Genomic DNA, 26,912 nt, shown 5'->3' on the forward strand with positions numbered 1-26,912 from the left:
GGGGCCAGGGAGCACCAGCCCCACTCGGCACAGAGCAGAGGTAATGGAGAGAGCAGATAGGAAGGGAATCCCAGCCATGGAAACAGCCGGAGCGAGGCTGAAGCTCCAGGGGGGGCAGGCTGCCAGGACAGGCAGGGGGCTGCCAAGCCCAGCTTCCTGCTGCAGCACGGCTGGCGGTGCCACAGTCTGGGCTGGGCACGGTAGCAGCCACACCTGGGGGGCAGCGTGGGCCCCCTGCACCCCTCGGGAAGCACAGGGCAGTGTCTGGAACTTCACAAGCTTGTCCCTTGGAGCTTCACAAGATAGGGAGAAGTGAATGAGCAGATGGTGCAGCCTCTGTGCCAGTGGCTTCATGGATCTGTGCACAGCCCCTCTTGACCACCCTTTTCTGGAGCAAGCCGCCCCCCCAGTCCTTTTTCCCAGACAGGAGGCGACGCTGAGCTCACTCAGTGCAGAGCAGTCATCCCGAGGGAGTCCCTTGTGCCTCAGCATGGCCAGACCACTGCTGTCTCGGCACTCCTGCCCAGCCAAGGGGACCAAGTGCCAGGTGGTGCTGGGTGCCACCAGATAGTCCCTGCCCGCAGGATGGGGCAGCTGGGGGAGCTGGACATGGAGGCAGAGTAGCCCAGGCAAGAGATACTGGTGCCCAGCAACAGGGCGTGGGGACGGGAATGGGGGCACAGGGAAGAGGCGAGGGTGGCAAAGAGGGGAGAGGGAGGGATGTGCGATGATCACCAGCCTGTTTGAAAACTAAGGTCTGGAAAGGAAAGGTGGTGGGTCACACCAGGTAACGACCAGGGAGATGGGAGATAGTTTCTGGACAGGTGGATGGAGAGAGCAGGAGGGAGCTGGGTGTTGCTCGGGAATTGTGCCTCCCCTCCATGTCATTTGAGGGCAGTGACATTTTTCTCTGATGGCTGCCACCCACCAGACCTTCCCTCCGCACCCATGGCTGCTCGCAGATGGCCACGACCTGCTGTTACACAGCGAACAGGAAAAAGGCAATTCTCAGGCACGGTCTGCCTCCTCATCAGTGGCCCGATGACAACGTCACTCATTGGGAAGGGGTGGCTCTAGGAGGGTCTTGGCTGCTCCCTGCTGTGGCATCACCTGGGCTCACTGTACCCTGCTGGTCAAGACGTTGGACCAGGATGTTAAAAACCCATACCAGCAAAATTGCAGGTTGTCAGTGACTTCTGGGGTGGTGTCTGAAAGCCAGTGCCAAGGACACGTTTGTTCAGGTTGCAGCTCTGTAGGTTTGAAACTATCTCTGCACTTTGCACAAGCCACTGCCCACAGCTGGGCACTGAGAGGTAGGTGACACTCTTACAGGCACATTTATTGGGATTTAACTGCCTAAGAGCACAGTTTCCACTGGTAAGACCACCAGGGACTTCCCTGTTGGGAACTTCTGTCTGTGTGGATTTGGACAGGACAGAAACCTTCCATGCATGTCAGTCCCATGAACTACAGACATCAGAGGAGGCTGGTGGCGAGAAGCTCTTCATCCACCCTTTGCTTGGTGACTCCCTAATCCTCACCTGAAGGATGCTGCCCAACCCATGCCTCATCTATGGAGGCTCCATTCCCTGCGTGGGGAAACCATGTAGGTGTGTGGTCCTCACACTCAGCTCTGCAGACGTATGCTGTCCATGCACCATTACACAGCCCCTCGGACACAACCAGCACTCAGCAGGAGACTGATGCAGTGATTAAAATGGAGAAATTGATTGGACTGCCCGGAAAGCTGAGCCTGCGGAGAGCAGCGGCACTGCAGTTTTCAAGCGATGCCGTGCAGCAAGTGTGCTGCTACAACCGGCATTTGTGCTGCCATGTGGCAGGTGGCCAGGGTGTTCTCCATCCATGCCAGGGGTGTAAATGCTACAAGCGCCCGCGTGTCCCCCCGCTTCCTGGTTGCACTCTTACAGTGGGTTAACGAGTGGCTGCCTAGGCCCTGCCACTGCAGACACCGCTTGGATCCCACGGGGTGCTGCGTGGCTCCAACAGGCTGCCTTGGGGGGTACTGGGCACCGGGGGCTGCCGGACCCCGGGGACGGCCACCCCTGGAGCCGGCGGACGCCCAGGCCTCCAGCCGCCCGGAGGCGCGGGACCCTGGGGCTGTGCCGGACCCCGGGCCGGCCAGAGCCCCAGCTGGACCCCGGGCCGAGCCGGGGGGCGCAGAGCTCCGCAGCCTCTCCCCTCGGAGGCCCGCGGCCGGCTCGGCGGAGCTCGCAGCCCGCACCCCCGGCGCCGTCGGGGCGCGGGGCCGGGCCCGGGGCGGTTCTGCCCGCGGCGGGCGCGGGGAGGCGGCGGCGGCGGCGGCGGCCCCCGGAGCCTGGCCCGCCGTCAGGGGAACCAATGCGGAATTTCCTGGCTGGCGGCGGGCCCCTCCTGCCGCCGCCGAGAGGGGCGCGGGGGAGGCGGCGGCGCGGAGCTCGCAGTGCAGCTTCCGCCTGCCGAGCGGCGGCCAGGGCAGGGCAGGGCAAGGCAGGGCAGGGCAGGGCAGGGCAGGGCGGCACCGGGCACCGAGCAGCCGGGCCGCCGCGCCCCGCCTGGGCCGGGCCGGGCCGGGCCGGGCTCCGCCGCGCCGACGGCCATGGAGGCCCGCGGGCTGCGGCCGCTGCGCCGTGCCCGAGCCGGAGCCGGAGCCGGAGCCGGAGCCGTGCTGCTGCTGCTGCTGCTGCTGCTGAGCTGCGGAGCCGCGCAGGAGCTGAGCCCCCGCGGCAGGAACGTCTGCAGGGCCGGCGGGTAGGAGCGGCGGGCGGGCGGGCAGGTGGGGCGGGCAGCGGGAGCCCCCCGGGGGCAGGGCCGGGCCGCGGTGCGGTGCGGGAGGGACGGAGGGAGGGAGGCAGGGCCGCTCCTCTGCGCCGGGCGAGCCGCGGCCCCGGGCGCCTTCCCAGGCTTATGCCGGGCGGCGGCGGGGAAGGGGCGACGAGCCCGGTCCGAGCGCGGGGGGGACAGTCCCGGGTGCCCCGGGGCCGGTCCCGCCGTGGGGAGCCGGCGCTGCGTGCTCCAGGGGGCGGAGAGCACCGCAGGGAGCCGGCCCTGCTGCCCCCGGGCCTGTGCCGCTGGCAGGATGCGGGATGCTGCGGGCGTCCTGGCGGAGCTGCCCCTTGTTGCTCAGGGCGGATGCGTTGGCAGCTCCGGGACACTCGGGTTTAGCTTCAGAAAGCGGGCGCTGGCACCGCCTGGCTCTCCCCGGAGGTTGCATCCTGCTTGCTTGGCCACAGGCAGAGCCCTGGGGGCTGGCACTGCCTCTTCCCTGCTCCCACTGCGCTCCGCGTACTGTGGACACCACGGGTCGCTCTACAGAGCATCACCTCGGACCAAGCTCTGCAGTGCTCAGGCTTGGTGCTGGCCCAGCTCCCCGGCCAGGCTGGCCCTAGCAAAGGGGGAAGAGCGCCCAGAGCTGCTCCATCCTGGCAAGAAGAGCAGGATCCCCAGGCCCTGCCTTTTACGGGGGGCCCTGGCTGTAAATGCACCTTTACATCTTGCTCGTGAGGTCAGGCGAGTCCACAAGGAAAACATGTGCTGCGAGCTAGAAGGGCCCACATAATGGCTCCATTCAGCAGGGCCGCAGGGCGCTGGTGCCCCCTCCTCAGATTACAGGCCGAGTTTCCTAAGGAGGCTTTTCACAAGCCAGCACGGCCGCAGCTCGCAGCCCCGTGCTGTTATTCAGCATTCGATGGGTCTCTGAGCGGGCCTTCCTCGGGTGCCTGTGACCCATGAGGCCAGTACCCAACAAAACCGCCACCCTGTCACGCGGCAGCAGAGGGGTGGCGAGCAGTGATCCCTCAGTTCCCAGCATCCTGGGACTGGTGCTCATGTGTGCAAAAGCTGCGTGCATCCTCTTCCCCCAGCACTGTGCAGGGCCACACCGCTCGCAGGGCGCAGAGCCGGGGCAGCCTGCAGCACACGATGTCCCCATCCCAACGCGGCTTGGTGGCCCCAGAGACCTGAGGTGGGTGATGCAGGTCCTACTGCATGCACGGAGCTGGGAGCAGCCGTTCTGGGCGACGCTTGGAGAGATGCCCGAGTCAGCCTGCACACGACGACACCGGGTTTTGGTGTCCAATTTTCCCCCTCCCCCAGCTCAGCTTTCCTAGGCATTTGAATTCATTCAAGCTGCTGCTTTGACTCCTTGCCACGCGTTTCACTGGGTGGTTGTGCGAGTGCCGGGCTCTGCCGCGTGTCCAGGCACCCCTCGGTGTTGGGGATTCTGCTTCAGCATCTCACTGCAAGCTCCAGAGACCTGGCTAGTGGGTAGCAATTCAGTGAATTACTTAGGGCAGAAGAAAAGTGTTTTGGAGCTACTTGGTTTTGTGTACTAAATGTGACTGTTCCTCTTAAATTTGAAGCTCTTTTGTAATCTGTTAACTTTCAACGTGACTCTCCCTGTAGCTGCCACTTGAGATGCAGGGTGCAGGGCTGTTGAGAGCAAGCCCTGTGTATGTGGAAATTCCTTTGTCCTTGTCCTCCTCTCTCCAAAACTCTCCTTTGGTAATCCTTTTTTTTTTTTTTTTTTTTCATTTCTTTTCTGCGTGAAGGGTTTCCTTTCACATAGGATCCCACAACTGCGTCAAGGCATACCTGTCTGTGCCTGCGCCTCAAGGCCAGTGGTTTCTGGCAGGAGTCAGGTTGGGGAGCTGCAGGGATGTCCCAGTCCACCACGGATGACACTGTCTAGGGCCTGGCAACGCTGCGCAGGGTGGCACCGAGTGGTGGGTAACAGAGAAAAAGGGGGCTCAGTGTCGGGGTGATGCGCTCCTCCCCAGTTTGGGCAGCAGTGTGCAAGCACTGGTTTGGCTGGGGGAGGTGGCAGTGGTGCTTTGGGACTTGCACCCCCATGCATTTGTGCAGCTCCCAATCCCTGCTGACGCTCAGCTCGATGCAGGATGCTCAGCCCAACGCTCAGCACGGCGCGGGATGCTCAGTGGGATGCAGCTGTGTCCCAGGGAGCAGGGGCAGCCCTGGCTCTGCCTCCATCTGTGCTCCTTTTCCTCTGTGTCAGTGAAATCCCTGTGAGCCAGTCACATCTCAGAGGCAACGTCTTCTTCCTTTTCCCAGCATTTATAGCACTTTGAGGAAAATAAAAATATAATGAAGCCCAGAGCACTTGCTTGCTCAGGGCATGTCTGTGTTGGTATGTCAGTTTGGGTCAGGAGCAAGTTTTTAAACAAATTTCTCAGTTGTCCCACTTTGAGTGGTTGTGGGGCACAGGGACTGAATCCCCTTCAGAGGAGACAAAGCCATGAGGCACGTTTCAGAAACACATCCCTCAGTCCAACGGCCGATGGGTTCAGGTCATCTGCCACCAGTGCGGTGCTGGATCCAGTCCGAGGGCTGCACTGGGAGCACCAGATACCCAGTGCCACATCCCGTCTACCTCTCCTTGCCCCGTTGAAACTGCGGGGCTATGGGTATGCTGCAGGGTAGCCACGCTTGGAACCAGAGTGACTTTTTGTCCTTTCTCAAGGGAAGAAATAAAACAGAAAGAGAAGGGCTGAAACCAGGCAGCAGAGCCACGGTGCTCAGCAGGAGAAGTGCCGGCTGCTTCGCACAAAAAGAGGAATGCCCTGGGAGAGGCAGCAGGTCCAAGGGCATCCTCGAGGATGCCCTGGGGTGGGGACTGAGCACCCGTCCCAGCAGCGTCCTGGCACTCCATGGTCCGTCCGTGCTGCGCTGTGCGGGCGAGGGATGCTGACCACATGGGGAGGGAACTCGAGCTTTGAAATACGAGCGTATTTATTTGCTGTCAGAGCAGCTGATAAATGAGGGGAGGCTGAGCGTGGAGGTGTTGGATACCGCGGCCAGGCACAGCGAAGGAGAGATTAGCTATCTGTTAAAAGATAGACGGTAATCCTGGGCGTGGGGTGTGGGCTGGGGCGCGGCTGGCGGGGGCCGGGGTCCCGCTCGTGGCAGAGGAAGGCGTCCGCCCTGCTGCTGCCTGGCTTTGGCGTCAGCTCAGGGCGCTGGGGGCTGCGGCCCCCCAGGTGTTTTGGTGCACCCAAGGATGCTGGCTGGGCTGCTGGAGGTGCCCAGGTGGCTGCGGGTTCTTGGAGGCCTCCCTGTGACAGGAGGGAGGAAGCGAGGCGCTTCGGGGTGTGCAGGGGGGAAGGGGAGGGCAGTGGGGTTTTCCCTAGTGGGGAGTTTCCCATTGTGGACCCGAAACCATTTCACTTGAAAAAACATCAGATACTGAATTTCTAAAGACAGGGAAGTGTAGAGCAGGACAATTCCTGATCAGACCCGCTGCTGTCTATCACAGCACGATAAATTTCAGCCTGTTATGCTGGAGCAGAGCCCAGTAGCTCACTCAGGGCTGTCTTGTAGGGAAGAATCTCGCCTTGGGCCCACCCGGTCCCTGGGGAGTTGCTTTGGTCAGTGCCCCCACCACCTCTCCTTGCATGCTCAGCCCCACACTGCTGCTCCCGCTGGGGCAGAGACCCTGCTCGAGCCCCGGGGTCCCCGCGGGGAGTGACGAGCCCGCTGCAATCACAGCGCCGCGTAATCTCTTTGACGGACTAAATAGATGGAGCTATTTTGGTCTCCAGCTGCAAGGCATTTTTTCCAGGCCTTGAATCATTTTTGTGGTTCCTTTCTGCCTCCTGTCCAATTTTTCAACATCCTCTGCAAAAGGCGGACGCGGTGCTCCTGTGTCCGCGTGCGGTGCTGCCCGCACAGGGGTTGCCATTGCCTGGCTTGGGGAGCTGAGTTCAGCCTCTGCCTTGCATGCATTTTGCTGGGGGCTGCTCTTAGCCCCACCAGCCTGGGACAACTCATTCTGGCAGCCAGACGTGGTCCTGTGACTACACTGGGTTTAGAGCGAATACTTCCTTGCTGTCTCCTCCTCCTCTTCTGCATTTGTTACATATAAAGGGGAAAAAAAAAAAAAAAAAAACGAAAAAAAAAACACAACACATTCCAGGCTCTGTCGTTCATTGCTGGACCAACCCGTGCAAAGTTTCCCTCGACTGCAGCGTGCTTTTGGCCTGCTCCTAAACCTCCAGGGTCGATTCCACCTCCAGCAGGGACTGGGTGGCTCACGCTGAGCGTTGGCCGAGGTGCATGGGGCTTCCACCAGGATCGCCCATCTTCCCAGTACCCCCCAGCACGGTGGCTCCTTGCTGGTTCTGGGGACAGGGAGCACCTTTTCCACGTGTCTTCCCTACACCTGGGTTGCATCGGTGTGCACTGCCCACCATGGGAGGCTTGGAAATAGCAGCCCTGGCTTGACTCAAGCCTCCACCTAGGACGGCATCCCTTGTAGACATCTCTGCACCTCCAAGAGGGCTCTGAGACCCTGTCCCTGCATTGTGAAGGGTCAGGCCTCTGCCAAAAACATTGTAGCTGATGCAGCTGGTGCGTGGTGCTCTGAGACCAGGGGGCACCGGGGGGTCTGACGTGAGGGCCATGCACTGGGATACCCAAGGCTCAGGGACCTGTCCCAGCCTCCATGGAGCAGCTGGCGGTGTTGCTGGGCTTCTACATGGGGCTGAGCAAGCAAGATTTAATGATACTCAGAAAGCTGCCCTTCCCGATGCTCGCCGGTCTCTCCAGGAGGTCCCTGCTGGGGCACAGCTGGAGCCCCAGGCTTGCAAGTGCTGCGGGTATCCCCAGCCATGCGCTACTGTAATATTTCGCTGCTGGTGTGAAAACCTCAGTAAATGGGAGAAATCACTGTGTGCGCAGAGCTGCACTCATCAAGGGATGTAGCGGGATCGTGTGCGAGCAGCCGGGCTGGGGAGAGGGTGTCCCCTCGCCTGTGTGGCCACAGGGCATACCAGTGCCCCTCTCCTGGCAGCTGCGGTGGGCAAGGGGTGGGTGGGCCAGGCCAGGATGGCCCCCAGGAGCTGTCTGTGCTCCAGTCGCTGGGGTCCACAGCCACCTTGTGCCTCGGCCACCAGGCTGCCTTTGGGATGCCGGATGCCGTCCCCAGGCTGCCAAGACATCGAGGCCACTGAGCAGCGAACCCATCTCTAGGTACTCGTGGTTGTCCCTTGCTTTGCCTGGGCTTTTCTTCCTCCTAAATATTATTTTCCAACACCTCGGTCGAGGAATATGTTCAGCTTATTCTGTCCTTTAAATCTTGGCTGGCAGTAACATGATCCGACATTTTCTGCGTGCAGGGCACGCGGCTGCTTGGGGAGAGGTCGGCAGCAGTGTGGGGCTGACCCGGCCTGCTCTTGGCCCCTGCGCCGCACATCCCTGGGGAGCCCAGCGCAGAGGGCAGCGGGGTGCACGCAGGCAGAGCTGCTCTGAGCGCACAAGGGCTGAGGAGGGGATCTGCCTCCTGTGCTAACCCTAAAACAAGCCGGGTTATAAGAAACTCTCCCAGAGCAGAGGGTGCAGAGCAAGGAGGTTTGCAGGAGCTCCTCGCTTTCCAGCAATGAAACCTGCTGCCGGGGCTGGGCGGGGAGAGGAGCAGCGCCGGAATGGGGGCTGTGGTTGTGGGACCAGGCAGAGCATCCTTCACATCCAAGCACCTCTGGAAGCAGGGTGCTTGGCCAGACCCGTGGGGCAGAGCTGGTGTTTCTGCCCAGGACCTTTTTTCCAGGTTTGGGGGGATCTTTTTGTTTGTTTGTTTTTAGACGGCAACGTTTGAAGGTGAAGTTTTTGTTGTTGCATCCTTCCTGATTTCTTTAGGAAAAGGCACCAACATGGGAGCATCAGTGCAGAGCTGGTAGGACAGAGCTGATGGTCCGGGATGTTCGGGGAGTTTCTCTCTTCTGGGTGTTGTGGAAGGGGAGCATGGGACCCTGTGAGGATATTGCATGTGCCTTCAGAAGGCAAACTGGTGATCACTGGTGGTTCTGGGAGGAGCTGGTCAGTCCTCACTCCTGGCATTGCCTTGGTTTGCAGGTGGGGCATCTTGAGCTGGTTCTGTCACAAGCCCCTCTGGCAATCCGTGGCCCTGGTGCCCCTTGCAAAGCGTCTGCACAGCAGAGGACGAGCTGGTGGCTCTCCATGCCTGAAGAGGATGTGGTGGCTCCTCGCCATCGTGGTGTCACCTGCAGGCTGGTGCTCTCATCAGGTTTCCAGGAGGGATAGAGGCTTTCCGGGGGATCCTAATCACTTGTGTTCATTTCCTGCAGCTCCTCGGTGCTTGTGTGCTGTCCAGGATGGAGGCAACAAGGAAGCGAGTGTTTGATAGGTAAGCACCGGCATTTTGGCTCGTTAGATGCTGCTGGTCTGCCTGATCTGTGCCGAGTCCTCCTGGCCATGCCTGGGGGGCTCTGGAGCTGTGCAGCGCTCAGAGCCTGCCCCCAGCTCATCTTGTGCTGGCAGGCAGCGAGTGCCCGGCTCTGGGCTGCCCTTGTCCCCACGGTGCTACCCCCTGGGTGCCATCCCCCAGCAGGGTCTGCAGGAGCGTTGCCTGCTCCGTGTCAGCTTTGGGCCCCAGGCTGGGGTACAGCGCTCGGATGCAAGGTACCACAAGGTGTCCCCAAGGGCTGGGCGGAGCGTGGAGGGACGGGACAGCCGGGGCTCCCACAGGTGCTGCCGCGGCGCTGGAGCCAGGGCTGCTGGCAGAGGACGAGGATAAGCGTGTGCCAGCACGGGCCATCACAGAGAGGCCCTGCCAGCACCGGTGCCACCAAGCCCACCGGGCAGGAGCCAGGACCATGCCTGGCATTACAGCTCCCACCGCGAGCTGCGGTGAGCCTGCTGTGGGTGCAGGGCTGGTGCAAGCCGTCAGCCTCTGCAATGCCACTGCGCAGGAGGTTTGGGGGGATCCTGTGTTCTTCCCTGCAGTTTTGGCTGGCCACAGCGCTCACCTTGCCCTGGTGCTGCAGTCAGAGCCGTGCATGCTGGCCCAAGGAGCCAGTGGTTTGCAGACCACGTAACCAACTAACTCACCCTGCACGTGCCTCGTAACCGCTCGCTGCATGCGGCCGGCGCCTGCACTTGGCGAACGGGACACAGGAAGGGAGAAGGATGGGGTCTCCCCGGACGGCAGAGGGAGGACAGTCCCGCAGCAAACTGTCCCCGTCTCCTCTCCCCCTTTTCCCCACAACCTGTTCTAACCATTAGACTCACTTCTCCTAACCTGTTTAATCTGTCTATTTTAGGGTTTTCTATAGTATCCATCACCGTAGGTCTAAGAACTGCCAGGTAAGGTGGATTGTGCGGGTTCTCTGCTCTCCCTCTCCACTGGCTGAGGAAGCTCTGTCAGGGCAATGGGGGTGTCTGCCCATGCCTGCTGGCACGGGGAGGCAGCAGCACATCCTGCCCCTGCCCCAGCACCCACTCCCCTTGACAGGAGAGGGACTTGCAGGCTTTGGGGGGCTGCGGACCTGCCCTGCTGGGCAGCAAGGCACAGGGGTGGCAGTGTCCCTGCTGCAGTCTGCGGGGAGGGGGGGCCTCTGCTGGTGGCTGCGGGCAACCCCCCCGCCCCACGTCCCACATCCTACCTGCCTCTGGCCCTGCTGGGGATGTGGAGCTGAGTGAGGGATGCTGGCGCTGGGAGCAGCCACAGCAGGAATGGGGCTGAGCTGGGTGGCAGGAAGCTGGTGGCAGGGCTGGAGCTTGAGTACGGTGGCAGGAGGCTGGTGGCATCTTTCTGGTGGTGGCCCCAACCAGCCTGCCTGTCTGGGCTGCCAGGGCCCTGCGCTGCTTGCAAGGACGGGTGCAGTGTCGCAGCTCTGCAGCCCCTGGAGTGCCACCATGCTCCCTGTCCCCTGCTCTGCAGGGTGGGGGACAGGGACAGCAGGGGCAAGCCTGGTGGCACTTGGTGCCTGAGGCCAGCAGGTGCTGTCGCTGTGCCCGTGCCGTGTCCTCATGCATGCTGTTATCGGTCCAGCCGTCTGCGAAGGAAACTTCACCTGCAAGGAGAATGAGGTGTGCGTGAGACCCAGCGAGTGCCGCTGCCGCCATGGCTACTTCGGTGCCAACTGTGACACCAGTGAGTATCAGCGGCACCGGTGGTGTCACCCGGGGTGGCCCTGGGGACAAAAGGGCTAGAGTGTCCCAGGGTGACTTTACGGAGCAGAACACGGGATGGGCTGCCAGTGCTCCCGCTGTGCCCTTGCTGGTCCCCCCTGGCTTTGTGCCGAGGGCAGCATCCCTTTGCATGGGTCCACTCTGACACCCTAAATGCACTGGGAGGTGAGGGGACGGTGGCCAGGAGATGCTGTTTAGGATGGGGTTTTCTGCTGGTGCCCAGGGGCAGGGTTTGTCTCGCGGCTGCGCAGTGCTGCGTGCTGCAGCCAAGGCTGACGACTCTGCTGTCTGTGTGCTGCTCACAGAGTGTCCCCGGCAGTTCTGGGGCCCTGACTGCAAGGAGATGTGCAGCTGCCACCCCAATGGGCAGTGCGAGGACGTGACAGGCCAGTGCACCTGCAACCCCAACCGCTGGGGCCCCAAGTGTGAGAATGTCTGCCTCTGCAAGCACGGCAAGTGCGACCAGAAGACGGGCAAGTGCACCTGCGAGCCGAACTGGTGGGGCCCCCAGTGCTCCAGCTCCTGCTACTGCAGCCACAACTCCCAGTGTGACCAGCAGACCGGGAACTGCCTGTGCCAGCCAGGCTGGTGGGGCCGCGGCTGCAACAACCAGTGCTCCTGCAACAACTCGCCCTGCGAACAGTTCACGGGGCGCTGCCAGTGCCGTGAGCGGACGTTTGGTCCCCGCTGTGACCGCTACTGCCAATGCTACAAGGGCAAATGCAACCAGGTGGATGGGACGTGCACGTGCGAGCCAGGGTACCGGGGCAAATACTGCCGCGAGCCCTGCCCCGCTGGTTTCTACGGCCAAGGCTGCCGGCGGCGGTGAGTGTTGGGACCCCGCTGGTCCGGGGAGGGGTGGAAGGGGGCCTGGGGGCCCCGGGGTGCCCTGGGGATGCTGCATGCCGTGATGGAGTCTCCCTTGGCCGTTGCAGTTGTGGGCAGTGCAAGAGCCTGCAGCCGTGCACCGTGGCGGATGGGCGCTGCCTGACCTGCGAGGCAGGCTGGAACGGCACCAAGTGCGACCAGCCCTGCTCAGCCGGCTTCTACGGTGAGGGCTGCGAGAAGGTCTGTCCCCCCTGCAAGGATGGCCACACCTGCAACCACATCAATGGCAAGTGCTCGCACTGCAACCCCGGCTGGATTGGTGACCGGTGAGTCCCAGGCAGCGGAGTTGGTCCTCACCGGGTGCTGGCATCCTGCCGGAGCGGTGCAAGCATCCCCGCTGCTCCCTGCATGGGGCCCTGGGGCGGGTGAGCAGGTCTGTGCAGCCAGGAGGGGATGGCAGGGGTGGGAGCCTGCTGGCACAGCCGTGGGACCACAGGAAGCCTGTGGTGACCCCACCTAAACATGGGAGCTCGCAGCAGGGCTCGGCTCTGAAGCTTTCTTGGAGTCTCTTTGCCTGGGGTCGGGTCTGGGGCTTTGCCCCGAATGGGGCTGACATCTCATCTCCTTGCATGGAGCAGACAGGGCAGCGTGGGGTGGCCGGGCTGGGGGCACGGGGGAGGCCACAGGAAGCCCCCTCCCCGGTGCTCCAGCTGCCTGCCTTCGCCACCCCCAGGTGCGAAACCAAGTGCCGCAATGGGACGTACGGGGAGAACTGCGCCTTCGTCTGCAGCGACTGCGTCAATGGCGAGTGCCACTTCGAGACGGGCAGGTGCCTGTGCCGCGCCGGATCCCATGGCACGTAGTAAGTGAGCTGCAGCTTCGGCGGGCACCCCGGGCACGCACGCTGTTCTGCCAAGCTTGCAGCGTGCCAACCATGCTTTGTGTCACCTCCAGCCCTTACACCGGGGCTGTGCGGAGAGGATTTGGTGTGCTCCAAACTAACTAAGATCCAAGAGAGCAGCAAATGGGTTTCCTGCAGTGGGACTGCTCACAGGCCGTTGTGGGAAGCACACGTTCTTGTGTGGGAAGCACGAAGCATGTTCTTGCTGAGCTGTGGTATCAGCATGGTAAAGCTGCAGTTTGGGAAGCAGAACAGGGTGCTGGCGGGTCTGCTCCTGTCCCTGGTTGTGATGAGATAAAAGCATCTGTTGGGCAGTGACACCAAAACCTCATTCAAGCACCTCGGAGCGCTGCAGAGCCCTCCCAAGAGCCCTGCTCAGATGCTGCTGAGCTGCGGCATACGTCTCCCCTAGCAGCTGGGTGGGTTTCTTGGCAAAAGGATTTTACTTCAAGAAGTAGCCATTTGGCAAAACCAAATGACTTTGACAAAACTTTCTTTTTTTTTTTTTTCTTTTAAGTTCAGGGTGGGATTCCTAACTAAAAAGAGAGAGAAAACGTTTTTTGTCATCCATGTGGTGCTCCTGCTCCGAGCAGCAGCCTGCACTGGGGGCTTTCCCAATGCTCCAGGAGGAGCCCGAAGCCCTCCAGCCCCTTCCCCTTTCCCCCGGCTGTGCTCTCACTGCTGCACCAGTCCCCAGCTGCCTCCAGCTGGGAGCGGGCCCTGTCCCAGTGAGTGCTCATCCCTTTGCTTTCTTCCAATGTGGAACAGAAATGCTGCCTGAAAAGGCAAGGAAAGTGTGTCCTCACCATGAAGGGAGGGTGCTAAAGGAAAGGCTACTGAGACATCTGTAGTGTGCACAAAGAAGTCCACCTGCTCTGCATCATGCCTGGAGGTGTCTGGACCCTCTTGGAAAAAAAAAAAAAAAGCCCCCTGTGCTCTCCCAAAATCTTTTAGCCTGGGGCAGAAATGTGGATCCAGCTGGGCGGGGGTGTTGGACTGCCCTGAAAATATCCCTGCACCCATCGCTGTGTCCTGCCCCGTGGCTGCTGTGGCAGAACAGCTGCTCAGAGCATCTGCGGGGGCTCAGCACCCATTCCAGGCGCAGCAGGCACGAGGCTCGGCCGGGACAATGCTTTGAAAGCTGGAGGAGCATGAAATGGGCTGAGCTGTGGCCGGCTGCAGCCGAGGGAGCAGCTGCGGCCCCGGGGAAGTGTGGGCGGGCTGGAGCGTGGCTTCTGCCACCTGGGAACAGCTGGCGATGGGGTCAGTGCCCAGCGGTGCCACCAGCCCGCCCGAAACCGTCCTGGTAGCACAGTGCGGTGCCTGTCCCACCAGCCGTGGGGTCATCTCGGTCCCTTGCAGCCACATGGCTGGGCTTGGCTGATTTTTTTTAATTTATTTTTTTCTAAACATGCTTTGTTCAAAAAGGATGCATAAAGCAAAGTATGATAGGAGGGGAGAGAAGGAAAAAAAAAAAAAAAAAAGAAGGGAGATATAAAACACCTTGTACTGTCATTGTCTCCAGAGCTCTGGGGGCAGGATGCAGAGCAGGACGTGTCCCATGGGTCCCACCCTGCCAGAAAGCTACGTGCCCCAGAGCCCTGGCTCCCTCAGTGTGTGCCCAGCACGTATTTTCTGCGTTCAAGCCCTGGTGTCTGTGGGAAGGTGCCTATGCCTGTGCGTGCTCCTCACCTTGGTGAGAGCTCCCGGGGAGGCTGCTTTGCGCAAGGATGCTGACCCAGGAGGGTTCACCCTGGTAAGGCAGTTGCCGTGGCCATTTGCTTAGACTGATCAGTTGTTTTCCTTTCTGTAAATAAAGCAAGCTGGGAGCTTTCCAAGCTCGTGGGCTGCGGGGGAAGGGCTCCGCGCCACACATGCTCTGGGGCAGCACGGGGCGGCCCACAGGGTGCCACGGCCACGTCACCGCGGAGCTGGGCTGGAAACCTGGCACGTGATGCTCAGCGCTGCCTCAGGGCTGCCGGGCTGGCTTCAGACGTGACTGAGGGGTTAGCGACCTTTTATAACCGCTGTGCCGTGAGCCTTGTTGCAAAGCCTTGCAAAGCACGCAGGGATGGAGGACTCTTCGGCCATGTGGAGAGCAGAGGCAGCGAGAGCAAATGTGGGGACAAGCAAAGGTGGCTGTGGCGCGATGGGGTCCTGCCGCAGTGGGGATCGCAGGGTCCCCAGGGGGATGCTGTGTTGGAGCAGCCCGGAGCGGTGCTGCCCGCTTTTCCCAGAGCAGAGGGTTTAGGAAAGAGAGAGGAGGGAGCGTCCCCGGGATGCTGCACCTGCAGCGGCACCGCTCTCACTTCGTGCCCTCTCCCCAGCTGTAACCTCACCTGCCCGCTCGGCCACTACGGAGCCAACTGTGCCGAAGCCTGCAGCTGCCACGACGGCACGTGTGACCCGCTGACGGGCGCCTGCCACATGGGTGAGTGCCGCTGGGTGCGGGTGGCAGGGCCACCGGCAGCTCCCAGCTGAGCCTGCTCCGTCTTGCAGAGGCCAACCAGCGGATGGGGGTGATCGGGGCCGGAGCCCTCCTGGCGCTGCTGCTCATCCTCCTGCTCTCGCTGCTCTGCTGCTGCTGCGTCTGCCGCAAGAAAGACGAAGCCCGTGGGTGAGTGCCGGGATGCGGGCAGCGCGGGGTCCCGGGGCTGTTCCTGCCGGTCTTCACGGTGACCCCGAGTGGGTGCAGAGTTGCAGGACTCTGGCAGCAGCTCCTGAGGTGGCTTTTGCCCGCTGCATCCCCCAGAGCATTTCTTCAGTCCCTTCGGTGTGCCAGCATTGGGTGTTTTGTTGGTTTTTTTGTTGGTGGTGGTTTTTTTTTTTTTTTTGTAAGTGGATGCTGGCAGGCAAAGGGGAGAATGGGAAGGAAAACCCAGGCTGTTTCCCATCCTCGTGAGGACAGAGAGAAGAAGGCACGGGGTGGGGGCAGGAGGACCCCCTTCCCTGCACTCCTGGGGTGGCCCCTGGCTTTGTGTCCCACTCGTTGGCCATCTCTTCACTGAGATCCACTGGGTCCCCCTGAGCCTCTGGGGGTTAGAGCCGCTCTGCGAAGGGAAACCCAGAATACAGTGAGTCATGGGCAGGACCTCCAGAACTGACTCCTGTCCTGTGTGGTGTGACCTGCTGGAGAGTGGCACGCCGCAGTGCTGTCCTGCATGGGGACAGTCAGGGTAGGGGAGCGACAGTCCTGGGCCAGCTAAACGGGTGAGTGAGTGTTTTGGGATGGGGCAGTTTTGCCGAGTGCCGCAGGGAGCTTGTGCCTGTCTCCTGTCCTGCAGGCTGGTGGCTGCTGCAAGCCCGCAGCAGAGAAATACTCACTTGGCTCAGGGGAACTCAGCAAAACACTCACCTCAGGGCACGGAGTATTCCCAGACCCCAAATTTCATCGGAAAGCAGAGGGACTGATCACTGTTGGTTTTGGCCAAAAGAGGGGAGTACAGAGAGGGGACCTGGCGCAGGCTGTCCTTGAGGCAGGGATGTTCACATCAGCTCCCGCAGCAGGGCCGGGATATCAGCAGTGTGCATGGAGCAGCAGGACAGCAACCTCCCGTGTGGTCCACGGGGTGAAGCCAGTCCCCCAGTCCCTGCTGCGGGGGCGGGGATGGGGACAGGGACGGGCGCTTTTTGGGGAGAAGGTTTGCACCGCTGGGCAAGGGAGGAGGGGGCTCAGGGAGCTCCTCCAGCAGCAAGAAAGCCTCCCCTTGCGCTGCCAGCCGCTGCACGAGAATTTTCGGGAAGCCTCTGCTTGCAGCTGTGCCAGCTCAGCTCCAGCCTGGCACATCTGGTTTGGAGAGCCTGCGGGCTGCATGTAATTATGCTGCAGATAAAAGGAGCCACTTCACAAATGCAGCCCCGCTTGGAGAAGTATTGCATGGGAAGTGGCTCAAAATAGTTCTCCCTCCCCATGCGGGCTGGCACCACAGGGTGCCCGGACCCCGTTCTGTGACCACTGTGTCCTGTCCCCGAGCAGCCCGCGGTGGCAGTGCCACAGAGAACAGCGACGGCCGGGTCCTGCAGCAGGGAGACTGCAACGGCCACAGGCGTGCACAGGTTGAATGGCATTGACACACCGAGCTTCTTGCTCCTGTGGCTGCAGATAATTGCTTGAAAACTCATCCCCGAGAGGCTTCAAAACCAGAGAGCAAATAAAGAGAAGCCACGTGTTTGTTTGGGGTTGGGATTTTTATTTTTTTTTAAAGCATTAATCATATAATTCAGAGGCTTGTCTGGGAGCTTGCGGGTGTTTCAGGCGGGGTCTGGCCATGCCACGAGGCTGCACCAGGCACAGGTGAGGCAGTGCCTGGGGCTGGCAGCAGTGCCAATGCGTGCCCAACCCCTGGGCTCCCCCTGAGCTGCCTCAGGCTTCAGCCACTTTGAGATAAAGCTCTCCAAGGCAAAACCAACAGGGACTGCACTCCTGGGGTTCCCTACTGCATCTCTCGATCTCAGTTCCGTCTCTTCCCCAAAACCCCTTTGCATTTCCAGCATCCCTGAGCTCCTGATTCAATGAATGGCTCTTTGATTGATGCCCCCCCCCAGCCCCGTGCCTGATGGGGCTGTTGCACTGTGTTGCAGAGCAAATCAGGACCCGGCAGCAGCCAAGAAACCGCCGAGACGCTTGTGTGGGCGCTTCAGCCGGATCAGCATGAAGCTCCCGCGCATCCCCCTGCGCCGCCAGAAGTTGCCCAAGGTTGTAGGTACGGAGCTGAGGGTCAGCGAGGGGCAGAGAACCAAACCTGGGTGCAGCGCCAGGAAAATTAGGGTGTTAGTCCTGGGCTGAAATACACAGCCTGCCACGCTGCTGCTGCTGCTCCAAACCCGTGCTGGGATTTCATGGACACAGGACTCGGGTGTGCATGGGGCGGTGAGCAGGGCAGCGCAGTGGCAGGGACACCTGGATTCCCAGGGGGGCTGCAGGGCTTGGGGTGAAGCTGCCTGTCCCTGGCTGTGCTGAGGGTCCCTGCCACACTGCAGAGCATCGTTTCCCCTGCAGGGTTGGAGCAGGGCGGCTCGCAGGGGCTGCGCTGAGCACTGCCAGCTGTGTACCCCGAGGTTCCATCCTTCCCTCTCAGCCTTTGGCTGCTGGATCCCAAGGTGGGATCCAGGTGGCTTCACTTTGCTTGCCAAGGGATGGTGCCTGGAGCTCTGCTGAGCTGTTCTGTGCATTTTTAGTTTCCCACATTGAGGAATGATCCCTGTCGCAGTAAAAAACCCCGTCTGTGTTTTCAATCCTAACCCAGCCCCACCCCAGTTTTGCGAGGGGCTGGAGCGCCCCACTGTGGAGCAGCTGCACCCCAAGGCACAGGGGGCAGGCAGGGGGATGTCCTCCATCCTGGAGAAGTCTCCCCTGTCTCTGCAAGCTGAGCCAAAGCTGCTGCGGGTCTGCATCATGCCTGGATTTCTTCCCGCCCTGAGATGCAGCAGAGCCCTGGCCCGGAGCGGAGCATGCTGAGGCCGGGGAAACATCCCTGCTGCAACCAAAACAGGGGCTGTGTTTGTGGAAGGGGCCAGGCAGGGCTCGGGGAGGACAGAGGGGTCTGTGTGCGCAGGGCTCAATGGGGCTGTGTGCGCGTTTCCTGCAGCCACCCCGTGGCACCTGGCTCCCACCCAGCTGCCCTGTGTAAACAGGGAGGGAGGCGGCGGCGGCAGCCCTGTGGCCCCCATCCCTCGTAGCTCGGCCTCAGGCTCCCTGACGGAGGAGTCCACGCTGGAAGATGCTCATGACGCTCGCCGATCCCACCTAGACACCCAGCCATTTGTAGGGCTGCTCTCGCTGGGCTGGCTTGCGCTGGGGCAAACAGTTCTGGAGCCTGTTTGTGTGCCTGGGGCTGCTGTCTCACTGGGTTGAAATGCTTTGGTCACGGTCTGCATTTGTTTGCTTTGGCATGTGTGGCACCGTGCGTTAGTCTTGTCATCCACACAGGTGCTGGTGCTGGGAGTGTGGGGGTGCAGAGCCGGTGCTGATGCTGACAGCTCCCAGTCCCTCTGGTGCTCAGCCCTTGGTGCCTCTAGACCCCGCTTGGCATGGGGAGCCCTGGGTGAGGGAGCTAGTGGCATCTGCATGCCTGTGGCCGTGGTGCCACTTCAGTGCGTGGGACTGCCCTTAGGGATGCCGCAGCTTGGTGGCACGTGTCCCCATGTCCCCGTGTCCTCAGCATCCATCCCGGTGGGAAGCGCAAGGCGGGGGGGGTCCATGAGGTGCTCTGGTGCACACCCCCCCCCCCCCAAGTGTCAGAGCAGCAGTGGAGGCACACAGGACCTTAGGAAATGCCACCATGAAATCAGCACTGGCTGAAGCCAAGGACACCTGGTCACTCTGCTCACGTCCTTGTAGAGCTGCCGCTGCCATGCGTTTGCTAGCACCTGGTGCCAGGCAGGTTTTCCCTCCGGGCTGATCGCCACTTGTGAGCACAAGCACACGCACGGAGGAGCCACCTCGGCAGGGACAGCATTTTTCGAAGTCCCACTGAGGCTCATTGGGTGCCTGTGTCTGTGGGTGATTCCTCGGGCAGTAAAAAGCCCAGGCAGGGAATACCTGCTCAGCAGGCATCACTCTTACTGACTCCAAATCACATAGCCTGCTCTGTGTCATGCAACGCAGGGCTTTTGCCTTTCCCTTTGTAGCTGCTAAGCTGCTCCTCAGCCTCATCCACAGCTTCAGCTCTGCAGCAGCTCCCTGGCTGGTCGAAGAAGGCTTTGTGAGCTACAGCCTTGTTCTCAACTGCATTAAAACCTGCTTGGGGGTTCTGGCTGTTCAGCAAGGCAATCCCAGGAGCACGTTTCTGCCTGCCCACTCTCCCCCAGGGTCAGGGTTGTGTCCCGAGGCTGCCCAGAGCCCTACTCTGCACCGCAGCCGCTGGGAGCTGGAGATGGGAATGAGAGAGGAGCAGTGGGGCTCTGAGCTACTGCAGCACGAGGTGTGCGAGGGACTCGTGCTGCCTGTGCCGGCAGGCAGGACGGGACCTGGGCAGGCAGCAGTCCCAGCCAGCTGGGGCTGGCCCTGGAGCTGCAACATCTGTCCACCATCATCATCGGCACAGGAGCCAGCAGCCTCTCCTGACCACAGCAGATCAGCCAAGCTTAAAACCTCCCTTCTGCCACAAATGCCAGCAGGAGGCTCAGGTGGCAGCCCTTGCACGCATCAGTACAAGAACCTGGGGTGCCAGCAGTGCCCGCACCACGTCTCGAGGCTCCAGGGGAGCCCTCGCATGGGGCCTCTCACTGCTTTGTCTCCATCCTGAGATCTGACAGCACGGCACCAAGTGCATTTAGGGCTGATACGACTTCTCATTCGTGTGCAGCCACTTGTAAGGCACAGAAGGCAGTGCTGGGGTACAGGGGCACTGGACAAGTCCCTGGCAGCAGGGCTGCGATGGCGGGCCGAGCACTTGGTGGATGTGCAGCATGATGCTGGGTGCAGGTGACGTGGGGCAGGACTTGTGCCACAGGTGGCATCAACACTCTGGTCCTGCTGCCCCAGCCAGGCTCATGGAGGTGTCAGCGAGCAGATGGGCTCTTTGTTGGCCTGCAGGAAGTGAACAGATTTCTGCAGCTCCTGTCAGCCCGTGATTTATCAGCCGAGTTTCCCTGAGCCAGATGCCAGAGCAGAGCAGGAAGCTCCGTACCCTGGGGCATCGCACAGCACAGCAGCTGCCTGCACTCCAGGCTGGTACCAGCACTGCTGCACCCAGCTCCGCATCCCTGGGCTGCACCCAGGGCAGCGTGGCATTCCTGCGGATGGGAAGGGAACCTTGGCCAGACCTGACCCTGCTCCAAAGGCTTGCTTTGGTTGTGTTTTTCACACTGATGGGCTTTCCCAGAGGCCAGGCAGGAGCCCCCAGCTGAGCTCTAAATTGCTGCTGGTGCTCGGGAGAGCCTCCTTTTCCTTTGGCCATATCCTCAGTCTCATCCAAGTCCTGGAGATGCCTCATGGCCATGAGTCCCAGCGACTTGTCACGCCTTCTCTCAGGAAGCATTGTGCTTCATCTGTTTCCAACAGTCTGCTTTTAATTTTCCCTTTTTGGTTTTTATTACAAGGAAAGTCATGTCAGAGCTGCTGCTTCCCCCTCTCTCGGCCATTTGCTCTTTAAATATCACTGCTGCTTTTGCTCTGGCATAACTGCTCTGAAGTTTCTCTGCTGCTGCATCTTCCTCCATCCCTTATGCAGCCAGGGTCCAGTGCCCTGTCCGGCCATGCTGGCACTGAGCGGGCATTGGCGAGTGGCTCAGCCCCTGCTGCATCCACACTTCAGGTCAGTCCCCTTCCAGATTTATTCCTGCTTATGCTCATGGTCACCTCAGCTACCCCCTTGCTTATTTGCACAGTGGAGGAGTACAGGTGGGATGGCTCCCTGGGATACACGTGGGGAGCGTGGCCCATTCAAATCATGGCTCATCCCCTGTGTTTGTCTGTCCTGCACTTACCCATCTGCTATTTTGCTGCATCTTTGTTCTTCTCCAAGAACCCAAGCCATGCAGGGTTGAGCATACATCACTCCTGTAAATTTAATGAACCATCCATCCGTGCAGTAGGGCTTACCTCTCCACAGTCAGACTTTCTAAGGAACATTAAACGTTGTGGGGGGCATCCCAACAGCACTCAGTGTTAGAAGACTTACTTCGTTATAAAGCATTGAATGTCACAAGGATCAAACAGTCCAACCAGTAAATGTCAGGAGAGCAGCACAGAAAGCATCTGGCAGTGCTCGGCTTTCGGGAGAGTCACCCCAGCACTGCCTGTGGCAGCGCTGTGACTTCCCCCACTGCACGCTGGATGCAGCTGCAGCCCCAGGGGTGTCACAGTGACCAGGGGTGATGCTGAAGCATCTGGGTCAGGGTGCAGGGCTGTTTGCACTGGCAGGGCAAAAATCTCACCCCTGGCCACCCTCAAGGATTTTTATTGACAAAATTTTTTTTTCAGTGAAAATACTTAAATATGATCATTGAGAAATGACAGCCCCTCCCAGACCAGAAAACTCACGTTCACGGAAATGGGAACTCCCGCAATTAACCCTGGCAGCTTGGTCCTGTCCCCAGGAAGGGGATGGTGCCCCTGAGCACGGGACATTCCTTGCAGATGGCTGGGCCAGTTTGTACAGTGCCCGGGCAAACCCACATGGTCACCGCGTTCTTGTGGGATCTGGCAGTGGCCTCTCCTGCTCGACACCCGGTGTGCAACCTGCAGGTACACGTGCAGCCACTTGCACCCAGGCTTGGGTGTCTCATTCCTCCCTTCTCCCGTCCTTGATTTGGGAGATATGCCATGGCAGCCCCAAGGGGGGCAGAGGTGGCTGGAAGCCTCATATGGCTAGGCTGCCCAGTCACTTGTCCCCAAGCACAGAGGATGTTTGCCACTGCCCTTGCAGGGAGCCTGGTCACAGAGTGTGGGCACTTGGCGGGGACCCCCTGAAGGCGAGGCTGTCCCCATGCCTGGGAAGCCATCCCCATCATCCTGCTGGGACCCCAATTCCCATGGGCAAGTCAGGGGTGGAGCGGGGCCAGGGTGTGGTAGGGCAGGCACTGACAGCCGGTTCCCTGCCCTTGCAGTGGCTCACCACGACCTGGAGAACACCCTGAACTGCAGCTTCATCGAGCCACCCTCAGTGGTGGAGCAGCCCTCCCCGTCCTGGTCCTCCCGCGGCTCCTTCTCCTCATTTGACACTACAGACGAGGGGCCAGTGTACTGCGTCCCCCATGAAGGTGAGCAGAGGGGCATGGCACTTTCTTGGGTGCTTTGGGGCCAGCTGCAGCCCTACCTCGTGCTCCATGGAGAGATGAGGGAGGGGAGGTGGCACCGTGCCTGGAGAGGACCGTGCGCCCGGCTCCTCCTGCCCTGACCCCAAGAAGAGGTAGGCTGGGGACCCTTACCAAGGCTGACCATGGAGACAGGGGGACATGGAGGCAGAGAGGGACCGGGTGGGACGTGGCCTGGGGGAGACCCGTTTTGTCCCTGTCCCACCAGCACATGCATTTTTTTTTATCACAAGGTGGGGTGAGGCACTGGCACAGGCTGCCCAGAGATGTAGCTGTACCATGACTGCAAGTGTTCAAGGTCAAGCTAGATGGGGCTTTGAGCACCTAGTGGAAGTTGTCCCTGCCCATGGCAGGGGATTGAACTGATAAGACCTTTAAGGGTCCCTTCCAACCCAAACCATTCTGTGCTTCTATGATCTGCTGCGCTTGGCCTTTCCTGTCCCCTCCTCAGGCGCATCCTCGCATGACACTTCTGTGCTCTCCTCCCGCAGAGAGTGTGGGTGACAGCAGGGACCGGGGGACGTCCTCCAGCCCTGGAGAGAAGCTGGTGGCCCCAGGCGGCGGGGAAGAGGCGGGCGAGTACACCTTCCTGAAGGAGACTGGCTCCGTCAAAGCCTTCCAGGCCGACAGCAGCGAAATGCCCCTGCTCAAGTCCTCGGACAGTGAGCGTTCATCCTGCGGGTCGGGCTCAGCCAGTGCCGCCCTCTATGCCAGGGTCGCTCGCCTCTCCAAGCAGTCCAAGGAGGAGGAAGAAATAGCAGCGGAGCCCAGGGGCCCCGGGAAGCCACCATCCCCAGAGAGAACCAAGCCCCGTCCCCCCGACCCATCCACCAAGCCCAAGGTGTCCTGGATCCACGGCCGGTACAACTCCAACCAGTCCAACTCGCTGCCGGCACCCAGCCGGTCCCCGGAGCAAGTGGCTGCGCGGCCCAGCAGCCCCGAGCACAGCCAGGGCTTGGCCAAGAGGAAGAGGAGCCCCAGCGAGACGTCAGCCTGCATGCACAGCAAAGCAGAAGAGAAGGGCAGCACGCGCAGCAAGGAGAGAACGCAGAAGCACCCCAAGGAGCCCGGTGTCCCCGAAGGCAAAGCCGGCCTCACCGTGGAGCCCCAGTCACCCTCCAAGCCCAAGCAGAGGAGCAAGGCCAACTCAGAGCAGATGGAGAACATCAACGGGGCGGTGCAGAACGCCTTCAAAAAGATGGGCGGCTTCCACCCAGAGCGGCGCACCGGGGAGGCTCCCCGCAGCCCCAGTGCCAGCAAGCCACGCTCTGAGACCCTCCATCCCCACCTGGCCTCCGAGGCAGCCACGCTGCTGGCTGCCCAGCTGAAGGAAAAGACTCAGAGCCTCAACAAGGGGGAGGGCAGCACCCGGCCCAACGGGGTGGGTGCCCAGCGGGAGAAGCCCACCCCACCCCAGAAAGCCAAGCGCTCAGCAGCTGCTGGCAGCCAGAAGGCCAGCAAGCCCCTGCTGCCCACCTCGCCCAACCTGCAGAAACTGATCCCCACTGCGGCCGAGCCAGCGGCCGGGGAGCCCAGGCGGGCAGAGAAGCAAACCTCCGTTAGCAGCCAGGACCCGGCTCCCCAGAGCGAGCAAGCAGCCAAGAAGACGCCCATTAAAAAGCCTCCCAGGAAGAAGAGCCGAGAAGCCACCCTGGAGCCGCCCAAAGCAGCTGCGGTGCCCGCTCAGACGGTGCAGTGATGGGGAGCCTGGCACCCAGCCCCATGCCAGCCTGCCCCACACCGCGTGTGGTTGGGCAGGAGGAAGGACGTTTGCAGGCACGTGGGGGCCTGGACTGGAGAGGGGGCACCGGGAGAGCCGCCCAGCCTCCTCTTTCCCCCGTCTCTTCCCTCACCCTCCTTTTCCCTTCGTCCCATCTCCTCCCCTGCCCTGGTACCCCCCTGTGCCCTGCTCCCCACTCCCCAGGCAGGGGCAGGAGCTGGGCCCCCCCCACCCCTTTTGTTAGCAGTATTATCGATCGCATAAGCAGTGCTTGTTGTACTAGACGTACCCATGTTATATTCTGCAGTAACGGAGCCACTCGCTTCCCACGCCCCACTCCGGTCCGTCGGTCCCCGTCGTGGCGGGGGTGAGGGGATGAGCAGGGCCGTGGCTGGGGACGTGCCCCACATCCTCGCCCATGCCTGGGCTGCTCACACAGCCCTGCGCTGCCGCTTCAGCTTCTCCGCTCCTGGAGGCACAGCCCCTGGTGCCACTGCCCCCCTGGTGCCGCTGTCCCTCCGCCACCACACTGCTCCTGGCATGGGGTCGAGCTGGTTTCGACCAATGTCCCCCGGCCCTGGGGCTGCCTCTGCCAGGAGCAGCCAGCAGGAAAGCACTGTTTATGGCCAGAGCCAGCTGCCGCTCAGGGAGGCTGTCACAGCTCCGGAGGCTCAGCCAGCAGAGTCGAGCGGATGAGTTTGGTACGACAGAGCCTGGCATCTCTGCAGAGCGCTTTTCTAATAAAGTGTATTTCTTCCATAGCTGGGTGCCGTCTCTCCGTGCCCCAGGCTGCCCACAGGCAGGCCACGTGCTGGGCATTGCCTGGCCTCACTCAGGCACTCAGGACCCTGTGGTCCTAAGCAGGACACAGTGGGGAAACGGAGGACCTGGTCCTAGCACAGGGCTTTCTGAGCCCTTCCCAACACCACCTCAGGGTGCTCAGCAGCAGCCCCCACCCCTAGAAATGACGCTATTGCTGTAATGCAGCCGCCCCAGAGCCACTCAGACAGGGATTGCAAAGGATCCCCCAGTGCCAGGTGCCTCTGCAGCGGGAGGGGGGGGCAGCTCTTCGCTGCAGCTGCTGTTGCAGGCTCACGCTTTGCTGTGGGTGTGGGCTTATGTCCCACAGGAGAGACCAGCTTTGGGGGCAGAATCATTGGCACCCTGCAGGCACCATCCACCTTGCAGTCAGACTTTCTCCAGCATAGGCAGGGTTGGACCCTGGGGCTCGGGAGAGCTCTGGGCACTGCACACTGCCTGCGCTCTGCGTTGCTGTCTGGCTCCTTCAGGGCAGCAGCTCCTCACTGGCCAGCAGCTTCCAGCCCGTGAGGCTCTTCCAGCCTCAACAGGAGCCTCCCCTGCCCATCAGGCTGCAGCCTCGCTCTTCTGCCTGGCTCTCCCTGGTGTCATGAGAAATAAAAGCAGATCTCTGCGCTCCCGCAGGAGGCAAGAATGCTGGTGCCTGCAGATCAGCTCTCCTGAGCTCTGCCACAGCGGGGGGCGATGACCAGCAGACCAAAGGCCAAGCACGGGGCAGCCTCAGGCAGAAAGGAGGCAGCCATCGGAGGCCAGGGCAGAGTGAGGCTGCCTGGAGCCAAGGTGCCACTTGCCCAGCAGGTTCTTCTGGAGTCCCACCCGAACCTCTCAAGCTGCAGTCGGTGGCTGCTGTCCCCCATCACACCATCTGGCACCAAAAAGAAGACTTTGACTCCATCATCTTAGTCGGTGGCTGCTCTCAGTTCCCCTCCACTGACAGCCCAGCCCAGCCTTCTCCACCTGTCCTGTTAGGTGTCCCAGATCCACGACCAGGCTGGTGGTCCTCCTCTGGGCCTCTCCAGCTCCTTCGCATCCCACTTGAACTGGGAGATCCACACTGAGGTGCAGCTTTGTGGGGAGGACACAGCAGCTTCGTTGGCTGCCCGTGCCTTTCCCGACGTGCCGCGCCGCTTCGCCGCCCTCAGGAGCCAAGAACAAGCTGTTCAACCCGGCGTCTGCTGCAGCCCCCAGGTTCTTTGTAGCAGGGTCCCTCCAGCTCAGATGGGTCAGGCTCACCTCAAGGAAAGCTCCTGTGCCCCAGGCCATGGAGGTCATCACCAGTGCGATGGATGTGGCATTGTCATAGCTCAGCATCACGAAGGGCTGATTTTTCTGCATAACGTGACTCTGAATCCCTTTTCCAAGCACCCTGCTGGGGCCTGCAGACTCTCTTCCCACTACTGCTCTTTGGTTATCTCTAACAGACAGCACCATGTGATATACAATGCTGTGTGGAGTTCGTTTTATGGTTTTCAGACTCTGTTGATTTGTGGACCCCTAAACAATTTCCCCTGCAGCTGTGAACCCCACTAAAAAGTTCATACTTAGCATAAATAAACTTGTTTGTTTAACCTCTTTCCACCACTCTCTTAGACATACATAAGACTTCGACCTCAAGGAAAGAAACAGCTGAATTCCGTCACAAGAGGAAGTTGTAGCATGGAATAATAACATGGAATAATGGACTAAAAAAGGAACTAAGTCTTCTGCTCTCCCGAGACCAAGCATCTCCTGCAGCCACCTTCCCTGATAGACCAGCCAGAGGCTTTGGGTGGCAGCGTGACAGCTGGAGCAAACACCGATGAAGAGACACTGTGGATACGGCCAGAAGGAGCTCCTGGGGTGGTGCAGAAACTGCCCAGCAGCCACGAGCCACCCCCTGCAGCAGAAGGGATGAGTGTGGCGCTGAGCCTGCTGCCCAGGGTGGCGGGCCACTCCTGTAGTGCA

The 26,912-nt window shown here is 60.9% G+C and overlaps 1 protein-coding gene across 1 annotated transcript; it reads left to right on the forward strand.

Annotated features, from left to right (window-relative positions):
- The first annotated feature begins 1,863 nt into the window (after positions 1–1,863).
- Positions 1,864–26,540, forward strand: SCARF2 (scavenger receptor class F member 2). Its single transcript, XM_066978730.1, is given in 13 exon segments — positions 1,864–2,383; positions 2,386–2,455; positions 2,488–2,748; positions 9,096–9,154; positions 10,802–10,903; positions 11,247–11,766; positions 11,877–12,095; positions 12,503–12,631; positions 14,998–15,101; positions 15,170–15,287; positions 17,252–17,373; positions 22,223–22,375; positions 22,921–26,540. Coding segments are annotated over 13 exon segments (3,570 nt in total). The 5' UTR covers positions 1,864–1,878; the 3' UTR covers positions 24,129–26,540.
- The last annotated feature ends 372 nt before the right edge of the window (positions 26,541–26,912 follow it).

This window comes from Anser cygnoides, chromosome 17, assembly GCF_040182565.1.
Source record: "Anser cygnoides isolate HZ-2024a breed goose chromosome 17, Taihu_goose_T2T_genome, whole genome shotgun sequence".
Taxonomy (NCBI): Eukaryota; Metazoa; Chordata; class Aves; order Anseriformes; family Anatidae; genus Anser; species Anser cygnoides.